The sequence below is a fragment of the Balaenoptera physalus genome (genome assembly GCF_965194825.1).
Source record: "Balaenoptera physalus genome assembly, chromosome: 12".
NCBI lineage: Eukaryota > Metazoa > Chordata > Mammalia > Artiodactyla > Balaenopteridae > Balaenoptera > Balaenoptera physalus.
Genome location: NC_138897.1, coordinates 59,432,268 through 59,444,991, shown reverse-complemented (window position 1 = coordinate 59,444,991; position 12,724 = coordinate 59,432,268). Strand labels below are relative to the sequence as shown.

At 38.2% G+C, this 12,724-nt stretch overlaps 1 protein-coding gene across 1 annotated transcript in view; it reads right to left on the bottom strand.

Moving 5' to 3' along the window:
• Nucleotides 1-4,360: 4,360 nt before the first annotated feature.
• The window catches only part of CLUL1 (clusterin like 1), a 109,492-nt gene continuing 101,128 nt past the window's right edge, over nt 4,361-12,724 (bottom strand). The window contains exons 7-8 of the mRNA XM_082418761.1: nt 10,704-10,918; nt 4,361-6,649 (exon numbers count right to left, since the gene is read on the bottom strand). Coding sequence (XP_082274887.1) covers nt 6,461-6,649; nt 10,704-10,918 — 404 coding nt within the window. The 3' untranslated portion in view covers nt 4,361-6,460. The remainder of the gene's footprint in view (nt 6,650-10,703; nt 10,919-12,724) is intronic.

The window sequence follows — 12,724 nt, the reverse complement described above, 5'->3', positions numbered from 1 at the left end:
CTTCTCTGACAAATATATCAAATGGATGGCTGAATAGGCTCTATTTATTTGAGATTTACTGTACATTAAGGTATCCAGGATTCTATCAATAGTATCCTTTTTTTTAAGGTAGCCTTCAGTTATGATAAAAACAGCTTTGTCTTCATTTGGAATTGACTATATTCGATGGGCTGCCTTTGAACTCTAAGTCTCTACGACAAGCTTTCCTACCAAATAGCTCGACTGGGTGAAAAATGCTTTAAAGGTTTCAAGTCCTCTCTTTATATTTCTTTTTATAATTTGAAAGAGTGACTATAACTATATCCCCAGTGTAATCCTTAGTGACATATACTGGCAAAAGATTCTCCTTTTGTATTGCACCAAGGTCCACATTCTGAGGTTAAGTAAGTGTCAGTCAAAAACACTTTGTGGGGCTTCCCTGGTGGCGCAGTGGTTGAGAATCTGCCTGCCAATGCAGGGGACACGGGTTCGAGCCCTGGTCTGGGAAGATCCCACATGCCGCGGAGCAACTAGGCCCGTGAGCCACAACTACTGAGCCTGCGCGTCTGGAGTCTGTGCTCCGCAACAAGAGAGGCCGCGATAATGAGAGGCCCGCGCACCATGATGAAGAGTGGCCCCCGCTTGCCACAACTAGAGAAAGCCCTCGCACAGAAACAAAGAATAAATAAATAATTAAAAAAAACCAAAAAACAAAAAAACACTTTGTGGTTTATGTAAAATCTGTATGGCCTTGTTAAAAAAGATCACTGTTGTGTTAATTTTTAAAAGAAACTATGCAGTACACCCATATGCATGGCAGCACTCTCCGCAATGGCCAAAAGATGGAAGCCACCCAAGTGTCCAACTCCAGATGAATGGATAAACAAAATGTGATACTCACGTACAATGGAGTAGTAGTATTCAGCCTTAAAAAGAAAAGGAATTCCAGCATATGCTACCACGTGGATGAACCTTGAGGACACTACCCTAAGTGAGATAAGCCAGTTGCAAAAGGACAAATACTGTATGATTCCACTTATCTGAGGTCCCTAGAGTAGTCAGAGTTGGACAGATCATGGCCGTCAAGGGCTGGGGGACAGGGGAGAAATGGGAGGTATTGCTTAATGGGGACAGAGCTTCAGTTTGGGAATATGAAAAAAGTTCTGGAGATGGTTGATGGTGATGGTTGCATAACATTGTGAATTTACTTAATGCTACTGAACTGTGCACTTAAAAATGATTAAAGGGGCTTCCCTGGTGGTGCAGTGGTTAAGAATCTGCCTGCCAATGCAGGGGACACGGGTTCGAGCCCTGGTTTGGGAGGATCCCATATGCCACGGAGCATCTAGGCCCGTGAGCCACAACTACTGAGCCTGCACGTCTGGAGCTTGTGCTCCGCAACAGGAGAGGCCGCGATAGTGAGAGGCCCGCGCACCGCGATGAAGTGTGGCCCCCACTTGCCGCAACTGGAGGAAGCCCTTGCGCAGAAACGAAGACCCAACACAGACAAAAATAAATGAATTAAAAAAAAAAAAAAAAGATTAAAACTGTAAATTTCGTTATGCATATTTTACCACAAGAAAAAAATCTATGCAGAAGCTATAGATCTTTACTAAACAAAGGAATGAATTACAGATTTTTTTTCAAGAAGTCAAATATTTTATATTGTAAAAGCAAATTGAAAAAAAGAATCTTTGTTAATTAGAAAGTGGCACATTTGTAGTAGAAGTGATAGAACACAGATCCCTTGGTGATTTAATATTTAATATACAAACTATGAATATACCATAGAATACAGTAATATTTACATTTGATTTTTTAAAAAGGAATTTTCATTTTAACTCAATTTGAATAGTTATTAAACTGCCATTCAACATAAGAAAATTAACAGTACTTTACAATACATAACTGACATACTCTCCTGCAACTACATTTCCTGCATTATCTTATGTATTTCTGGATTTTCAGGTCTCAGCTGAAGAGGTAATTCTACTTGTCGCATATAGGATGCATCAGTTCTTACCTTAAAAAAGCATCAATAATCAAAATATTAATAAATTACTTATAGACTGAGTGCATTTTTTCTTGGAATAAAGTCCAGAATGAGTAACAGAATAAATACCCTTGGCTTTTGAAAAAATTAATACATAGCAAAAGAACAGAAAACTCATCTGTATGGATATTTTTAATAACACTATTCAAAGGGATCTTTTCAGTTCCCCTGGATTATTAAACCTCTACAATGGCCCCTGCCTCTGATGTGGATACTCATTCTGTATTCTACATGCACATAGTATTTGTTCGATAAACTTCCATTGTTTACAACACATTACTTTATTCAAGGTGTTTCTTTCCTATGTGTGCCTTTCATTCTGATAATGACGGTAAGAACCAATCACCAAATGCTTATTGGATACTTGGGATGTGCAAGACATTCTGTTACAGCCTGTAACTGTGGATCCCAGCCACAGTTATAGCTGTGAAAGTCTGGAATAGGGAAATAAACACATCCTAAACCAATCAATAAAGTTAGGCATTTAGGATGCTAGATGACTAGATGAGAATTCCAGAGGAGGGTTCTTAACATATGTTCTACCTCATAAAATTGGGATTCATATTTTAACGAGCTACATTCTTGGAGTAAGGACCTAACAAATATTCATATATTTGAATGGAAATGACAGGGTGATTCTTTTCCCTCATCTTTCCTGTTATTTTCCTTAGTATGTTGCTATTTCACTGTTGGCAGGTTTGAGAGCTTGGTGTGTTGATCTAATCAGAACACACAAAATCTTACCCACTGAATTAAATAGGATGCACAAAAGAAGAAATTCAGGTAGTAAGCAAACTTGGAAAAATGTACATTATAATCAAAAACATAAAAGTTGTAATAGTAAGAAAAGTTTTCATTTATTAGTAAAGTTTTTTTTTAATTGAAATGTTAGGATATGAGAAAGTAGTACTTTAGACATTGCTGCTATCAAATTTGGCAATATATATCAATAAAATGTTAACCTTTAAATAAATAATTCAATTTTTTGGAATCCATCTAAGAAAATAAGTGGAAAATGTGAATAAGAAAAAATAGTAAGATGATAACAGTTTTGTGAAGATGGTGGGACTGTGGATAATCTTTGTCTTCTAAATTTTGGGGGGAATTCCCTGTCAGTCCAGTAGTTAGGACTCCGTGCTCTCATTGCTGGGGCATGGGTTCGATCCCTGATGGGGGAACTAAGATCCCGCAAGCTGGGTGGCATGGCAAAAAAAAAAATTTTAAAGAAAAATAAATAAAGTTTTGGAATTTGTGATTTTGTTACTTTTAGAATTAAAGAACTATAAATTAAATTTAAAAAAAGAACTATAAATTAAAAAGAAAAAAATTAATACTGCCTTTATGAAAGATCATTTTGTGAACCATATTAGTAAATAATTTGTTCACTATCTCAATTTTTCAACATATTTTCCATTGTCATTGCAGCCTCTTGATTCCAAAATCTGTGAAAAGATTTTATTGAAAATATTTTTCTTATTCAGTAATAATACAATAATTTATTATTATTAATTTAAAAATAAAATAATAAAATAAAAAAAATTTATTATTATATTTTATTATTCAATAAACTTTCATTTATTATTCATAAATAAATCATCAATACCCATTTGAACACTAGCATACTGTTTCTTCCCTCAAAATCCTGCAGTGGGTCTTCCCTGGTGGCGCAGCGGTTGAGAATCTGCCTGCCAATGCAGGGGACACGGGTTCGAGCCCTGGTCTGGGAAGATCCCACATGCCGCGGAGCAACTAGGCCCGTGCACCACAACTACTGAGCCTGTGAGTCTGGAGCCTGTGCTCCGCAACAAGAGAGGCCGCGATAGTGAGAGGCCCGCGCACCGTGATTAAGAGTGGCCCCCGCTCGCCGCAACTAGAGAAAGCCCTCGCACAGAAACGAAGACCCAACACGGCCAAAAATAAATATAAATAAAAATTAAAAATAAAATCCTGCAGTGTCTCACTGTGGCCTACTGAGTTTGGGCCCTAGGCACAGCTGCCCAGCTTCCCCACTCATTTTGTGAGGCAGACAGTATCCTTCCATGTCTTTTTTTTTTTTTTATATATATAGAATATAGGAAGTCGTTTAAGCCCTTCCTATATTCTTTTTTTAAAAAATAAATTTATTTATGTTTTGTTTATTTATTTTTGGCTGCATTGGGTCTTCGTTGCTGCCCGCGGGCTTTCTCTAGTTGTGGTGAGCGGGGGCTACTCTTCGTTGCGGTGCGCGGGCTTCTCATTGCAGTGGCTTCTCTTTGTTGTGGAGCATGGGCTCTAGGCACATGGGCTTCAGTAGTTGTGGCTCGCGGGCTCAGTGGTTGTGGCTCGCAGGCTCTAGAGCTCAGGCTCAGTAGTTGTGGCGCATGGGCTTTGTTGTTCTGCGGCATGTGGTATCTTTCTGGACCAGGGCTCGAACCTGTGTCCCCTGCATTGGCAGGTGGATTCTTAACCACTGCACCACCAGGGAAGCCCCCTTCCATGCTTACAAGTGAAGAAACAACACAAACTCATATGGGGGAGGTTCCCGGATAGAGGGAGGCGCAAAGGGCCCTGGTGGGAGGAGATTCGTTTAATAGGACTTCTCAGCATCCCTAGTATCTAGACACTCCAGTCTTTCTGGTCCCATTTGCTCACATTTTCCCCTATTTTTGGAATCTTTTTTGGAATATTCTCACCTTTATATTTTGACCATATATATATGCACATATGATCAAATATATTATTTGATCATATATATATGATCAAACATATATATGATATATATCATATATATTTTGGTGGGGGATGAAGGGAGAAGAGAGCGGGGAGGGAGGGAAGGAGGGAGGGAAAGAGAAAAGAAGAGGAAAAGATGAGGGGGATAGAAGACCGATGGAAAACGAAGAGGAAAAAAAGGAAATGTATCACACTGAGAAGTTTCTCCTCCATGGTAAAGTAAAGACACTCCCCTCAACTCCCAGAGGGCCACCTTGGGCACTCACTAAATGCTACCTCCTATTACTGTTCTGTGTGTCTTGTATCTCCCAAATTCATCATTTTCTCCTCCACCGTACCTGGGTCTTGGGCCTTCACTTAGTAGATGCTAAAAAGATATTGGTTGATTGATGCAACTTGAACAAAAACTTCTCCAAAATTCAGAGGTAAAGGGAGAGGCAGCAAATCCAGTAATATCCAGCTTAATTATACACTGATGGTGACCTACTAACAAGATCCCTTATGAATAATAACTTAGAATTAAAAATTATTCTTTTAAGATTGACCATGTTACCAAAGAAGACTATTATGTACAGTTTTAATTGTGCCACTAATTTAGAAGATCATTCTAAGTTTAACAGAGATGGTGACTAATGTATGCCTGAAATGTCATTCATTTATTTTCTCTGCAGACTTAATAGATTTACATTTTATCTCAATGTAGGATTATCATGGAATGGAAGTACTTATACTAAGGTTTAGAGATGCGGAACACATTGATATGGTGTACAATCTACATTTACCTAGCTATTTTAGCAAAATAACATCTTCTAATTTGAAATCTTAAAATTATTTATTCACTATAGAAAATTGTAAAAATATCAGAAAATGGAAAGGTTTTAAAATAAATCATCCATTTCCCATTGTAATTCCTGACAATCCTTTTTATTTTTAATGCAGATTTTAGATTTTTTTGATCATTACATTTATAGAGTTTTGTACTCTTTTTTTTTTTTTTTTTTTTTGACCAAATGCCCTAACAGGAACCAGTATAATGTGGCAATTTTGAGTCAGAGAGAACTGAGTTAAAATTTGGCTCTACCACCTGCTGACTTGAATAATTCATTTAACCTTGGATCCTGAGTCTCAAGTTCCCTTTCTGGAAAATGATAATAATAATATTTACCTCACAGATAGGCTTAGAATAAACCCTTGTTCCAGTAGTTGTCATGTTATGATTTAAATTTTATAAATATCTTTAATGGTTTCATAAGACTTACTGAGCATATTTAGCCATAATCTTTTAACCATTTTCTTGTTTTTAGATGTTCAGATTGTTTTTAACATTTTAAATAACTTTGCAAATATAGATCTTGGGGTAGGAACTTTTATTCAAATTTAGATTTATTCCTTCTGATTGATTCCAGAAGTGGAATGAATGTATCAAAAAGAAACTTTATGACTCTTGATATGTATAATTGAATAGCTTTTCAAAAAGGCAAAAACAGTTTACGTTCCTGGCAATAACATATGGGAATTCTCATTTCATCACATCCTATCAGGGTTTTTTTAATTTGCAAATTTAATAGGCAAAAATTGCTATCTTGTCTTAGTTATCATGTCTTTGATTATTAATGAGGTTGAATATATTTTCAAGGTATTTTAAAACTAGTTTTGTCATTTTTCCCTTTTATGAATCATCTATTCCTGTTGACAAACATTCCTAATCAAGCACTCTGCTTACCAAGATTTAAAATGTTCCTTAAAATGCTGTACAGCTTTGGCCAGCATGTAGCTAATGAAGTTAGAACTCTCAGCACTTTCTTCATGAGGGATGGTGAGTGTGAAATTAGGGGAAGGCAGAATGCTTACATCTGTCATCGTTACATCTCGTTTGGAAAAATTTCCTTCATGAATACCTGGAACTACCTAAGAAGAAGGATTATACAACAAAAGATTACTAAATTCCAGCACACATTCAGCATTAATTTAATACCACATTAGTCAGGATAGGCTAAGTTGTGCTGAGGTAACAAATTAGCCCCAGCGTTCCAGTGGCTTCTTATAATTTACTCTTCACTCATGTTACATGCCCATTACAAGGGCTCTGAACCACCTAGATGCTCAGGACCCTGGCTGAGAAAGGAACATCATCTCACATGTGCTGTAGCACATGTAATAACGCATGGCTTTATTTACATCCTCAGCAGAGAAAGAGAATGGATAATCACACACAGGCTCTTCTCTATCTCAGTCTAGAGATAACGCTTTTCATTTTTGTTCCCATTTCATTGGCCAGAACTTAACACATGGCACCACTTAACTGCAAGAGGAGCAAGAAAGTGTGAGTGAGCGGATGGAAGATTTGGTGAGCGCTACTGTCTGTGTCACAAATATTAATGTGATGTACCAAGTTTTGTACTGAGTTTCCACAGGAAATTTACAATTTATGGTTGTATGTGTGATTTTTGTAAGAACCAGTCATCTGAAATGCATGTCGTTTACTTTCTTAATGAGTTCTCAAGGGCATATACTTTGATTTTAATAATTTAAATGAAACTGTAATGACATGCAACTTGATGTAACCTTAAGAGAACTATTTTGGGGCTTCCTTGGTGGCACAGTGGTTAAGAATCTGCCTGCCAATGCAGGGGACACGGGTTTGAGCCCTGGTCCGGGAAGATCCCACATGCCACGGAGCAACTAAGCCCGTGTGCCACAACTACTGAACCTGCGCTCTGGAGCCCGTGAGCCACAACTACTGAGCCCATGTGCCACAACTACTGAAGCCCGTGCACCTAGAGCCTGTGCTCCGCAACAAGCGAAGCCACTGCAATGAGAAGCCTGTGCACCGCAACAAAGAGCAGCCCCTGCTCGCCACAATTAGAGAAAGCCCGCGCACAGCAACAAAGAACCAATACAGCCAAAAATAAAATAAATAAATTTATATAAAAAAAGAACTATTTTGAAAATGTGTTCAAATAAATTTCCCTATCAGAAAAACTAAAGCAGAATATTAAGGAGCCAAATTAACACTGGTGACTTCTTTTCTTTCTTTCTTTCTTTCTTTCTTTATTTTTGGCTGTGTTGGGTCTTCGTTTCTGTGCGAGGGCTTTCTCTAGTTGCGGCAAGCAGGGGCCACTCTTCATCGCGGTGTGCGGGCCTCTCACTGTCGCGGCCTCTCTTGTTGTGGAGCATAGGCTCCAGACGCACAGGTTCAGTAGTTGTGGCTCACGGGCCTAGTTGCTCCGCGGCATGTGGGATCTTCCCAGACCAGGGCTCGAACCCATGTCCTCTGCATTAGCAAGCAGATTCTCAACCACTGCGCCACCAGGGAAGCCCTGGTGATTTCTTAATTCTAGTTTATAAAGCTAACATAAATTTCCCCCTTTTCATTTTGATACATATAACACACATAAAAACTGCATAAAGCGTTTACGTCTAGTTCAATAAACAATTATAACGCTAACATGTAACTACAACCTAAAAAGCATAACTTTTTTCACCTGCTGGAATTTGTATATTTTTTTTACAAAAGATCCCTCTTCAGTATGTGCTGTTTTATAAATTTGCACTTTCCATTACATGATGAACTAAGAGCTGTTTAAAGAAAAATAAGTTTTACAAGCGGTTCAGCAAAGTGGTTAAGTCCAAGGATTCTGAAGAAAAGCTGTTTGGCCTTGAATCTCAGTTCTACCATTTACTAGCTGTGAGACCTCAGACAAGTTGTTTAACTTCTCTGTACCTCATCTGAAAAATTTGTAAAACAATCATACTCACCTTATAGGAACACAGAGTATTAAATGATCTAATACACGGGAAAAGTTCTTAGAACATTGCCAGACAAATATTGAGTGCTCTTTAGTGGTGATTATTATTCGAAAAATATATCATTGAAAACCATAATTTTATTTTCTATGGAGTTTTTTGTATAGAAGTGTCTTTGTTATCAATATCAAAAATTTTAGTTAAATCAGTTAATGTTACTCAGAGCCACTAGAATGGAAGCAAATTGAAGCATAGAATGGAAATCCTGATGACAACAAAAACCGTTAAATATGGGCTCTACTTTTCTAAAGATTTAAAGCACTGCTAAAATTTTTCTTAAAATTTTATTCTTTCCCTCGTTCCTTACAAGAATTTTTCCTCTTTAAACTAAAAGTCTATATTTGTGAGAATGATCAAATATATCACATTATTTTACTCTCCTAGGGAATGATCTATCTAATGAAGTAATAGAGAGTCAGCAGGAATTGATAGTGGCTTTCAAAACCTTTTGACTATGGTCTACAGTTATAAACACATTTGTCATCATGACTCAAAAACACCCATGTCTTAGAAAACAAACTTATGGTTACCAAAGGGGAAAGGAGGCGGAGGGATAAATTAGGAGTTTGGGATTAACAGATACATACCACTATATATAAAATAGATAAACAACAAGGACCTAGTGTATAGCACAGGGAACTACATTCAATATCTTGTAATAACCTACAATGGAAAAGAATCTGAAAAAGAATGTATATATAAAAGAATATATTGACATATGTATAACTGAATAACTTTGCTGTACACCTGAAACTAATGCAACATTGTAAATCGACTATACTCAAATAGAAAAAGAAAAAAAAACCACATCTTACATATAAGTTACACACATATATAAACACACATCATGGAAATGAAAGTTCCATGACATATGCATCTGACTTATTAAATGCAATGCATTCTAATATTTTTTCTTCTAGTGTGTCCTATTCTGCTTTTGTTTGTTTGTTTAATGTGCTGGTTGTGACTCTCTAAACTTATTTCTCAAACCACAACCTTGTACCTTGAAAGACAGTGAATCACTAGGATACAGAATGTCTTAGGTCAGATTGCCTAGAAGCAGAGCCTGAGATTCTGACACAGTTATTTGTTAAGGGTGCTTTCAGTAAAACTTTTAGGGGGATGAGGCGAGCAAGATAGAGAAGAGGGAGAAGCTAATCTGGGAGGTGGCCTTCAGGTGACCTCCAGCCTCAGCCTGATCCTGCAGGGAGCTCTGGAGCATAAGTGGCCCCAAGGATAACCCTTTGGAGAAGGTTTCAGGGGTGAGCAGTTAGCAGCAGCACCAGCTGGAGTTGGTAAAGGGATCCCGGGGGACTGTTAACATTACATGCTACACAAAATATTGCACCTTCAATTGCTCTGCCGGTGATTTTTGTATCTGGGTCTTTTTAGGAGCCCACCAATACCAGCCTCATCAGAAATCACTTGTCTGGTGCATCGTATATTAATGTAATATGGTATGTGGTAGGGGCGCATCAGGGAAGAAATTCAATCACTATTTTATGTTATGCAACAGGAGTTATTGACTGCAAGTGGGAGACATGGTATAAGTGCACCTTAAGATGGCAATGTTTATATGTGAATATTAATATATAACTGTGTTTAATTTTCAAGGTAAGTCAGTAGCTTGTTGTGTCAAAAGCTAATGAGAGCTATAATTTACAGAGCTCTTGTTTTGGATAAGGAACTTATACTCATTGCTTTACAGACATCCATTTTAAGGTAGCTATTATTATTCCCATTTTCCAGATGGAAAAACTGAGGCCTAGAAAGATTACAGAACTTTCCCAAACTTATTCAGCTGGTAAGTTTCAGAGTCAGCTTTTGATCGCAAGTTGCTTTACCTGAAAGTCTGCTCCCTTAAAAACGACATTGTCCAGGTTTCTTCACGGTTACTTGTATCAGCACTATAGCTCTAAGCAGAATTAGCCACCTCTGGATTAGAAAGTATTTTGTGTTTTAAATTGGTTTTCTTTATAGAGTTTCTTGTTTTCTAAAGACCATGCACAAGTCAGCCTGAGTACAATCACAATGGAAGTATGACTATCCTTCTAGAGCCTGTTTTCAAATTCAGATGTAATTAATAAGTAAATTAACAGAAAAATCAATGTATGCACACTCAGTCTCCATATCTGCTCTTGAGTCTCTGCATTACCTTTATGAAATTGAAGGTGTTCTCGGTTCCTAGGGTCTGGTTTGCCAGTTCTGTCACCCAGCCAAACTGCTCTCTCATCTTCTCCATCAGATACGTGGTGTCCTCCAAGTGATGCTGGGTCATCAGGAGAACCTGGGCATACTGCTGATTGGATATGTTGACCAACTCAAGGGCCTCATCTACTTTTGTGTATAGTTTAGGAACATCAGGACAGTCTAGCAAAGAAGAAAGTAACATGGTAAAGAAAAAGGTATGTGGGACTTGGAGTTGGTGTTGTGGATTTAAGTCCCAGCCCTTAAGCTTTCTACTTCTAGCCTTTTGACCTTGAGTGAGTTTTCAGCCAGGTACAATGGGCATGAATGAAATAACACTGCAAAATGCCTGCTCACAGGGCCAGCACACACTGAAGATTCAAAATGTTCCTTTTCCTTGTCTTCCTTTCCATAGTGTCTCTGAAGGTCATTAGGGCTGCTCACTTATACTCTGATCAGGACACATGGGAGATTGCACTTCTCTGCCACCTGGAAGTTGAGCGTGGCCATATTCAAAGTGACGTGTCTTACTGCTGGAGGAATCCTTTAAGAATGGTTTAGGATTTATCACCCTCCCTCCCCTGACAGTGGAACTAGTTTTGCTCCATATGGTGGAGGCTCCATCATCCTGAGTGAGGAGATGTGCAGCAGAGCTCCCATGCAAGCTGTAATTGACAAGACATAGAGAGAGAAAGAAACCTTTGTGTTTACAAGTCACTAAGATTCTGCAGCTCTGTGTTATTATTGCACAGCAGCCCTTCTGATCTGAAACAGGGTTAAAGGAATTTACAGAGCTGCGCTGATGAGCATCTTGATACTGTGTAAAGATTATTTATCTGCAGACTACAGAAGTGTCTATGTGTTAGGGCATCTGGGATCATAAGAGATTGTTATTGTAGAAAGAGATCACAGGCTCTTTCGACTATGTCTTCCACTGTTTACTAAGAAACCATGCCTTCACGAAGATAGGGGTGGGGGAGAATCCACCAACCAGAAGCTAGGTGACTACCTCATCTCAGGTCTTAAAAATCAGTTTATTGTTTCTTTTAGAGATGTAGATATAATGCAAGATCCTCCAGCCTTCACACTTTTCCAAAAATTGTGTTGGGATCTTCAGGAGAGGGAGACCTTTGTACTGGCAGGTAAAAAAATTTGCAATAGTGTACATTTGAAAAGTAATTCAAGAAAATATTTTGAAAAACAAAGAGAGTCACAGTTAACAAGATACAGTATACATTTGAAAGGAGATCCAGGTATTCTTTAAAAATGTCTTCATTTGCAAGTTTAGAGTTGTTAACTTTTAGAATAGTGGTGTAGTTTTGGTTTTTTTTAAATTATGGGGTAAGAAGGTGGTGACTTCCCTCATGATCTTAGGCAAGGAGAATTCTACAAGGGACACTCATTTACTCTTTTAGAGAGTGGAAAAAGATTTCCCTCAATTAAAGGTGAAACTTTGTGCAAAACACAATCACATGAGAAAGGAAAAAGTAAAACTATCTCTATTCATAGACGACATAGTCTTGTATACAAAAAATCCTAAGGAATACATACACACACACACACACACACACACACACACACACACACACACACACACACACACACACAAAACTATTAAAGGTAATAAATCAGGGCTTCCCTGGTGGTGCAGTGGTTAAGAATCTGCCTGCCAGTGCAGGAGACATGGGTTCGAGCCTGGTCCGGGAAGATCCCACATGCCGTGGAGCAACTAAGCCCGTGTGCCACAACTACTGACGCCCATGTGCCCTAAAGCCTGTGCTCTGCAACAAGAGAAGCCACCAGAATGAGAAGCCTGCGCACCTCAACGAAGAGTAGCCCCGCTCACCACAACTAGAGAAAGCCCGCCTGCAGCAACGAAGACCCAATGCAGCCAAAAATAAATAAATAAATAAATAAATTTATTTTTAAAAAAGTAATAAATCAGCAAGGTTGCAGAACACAAGATCAATATACACGTATCAGTTGTAT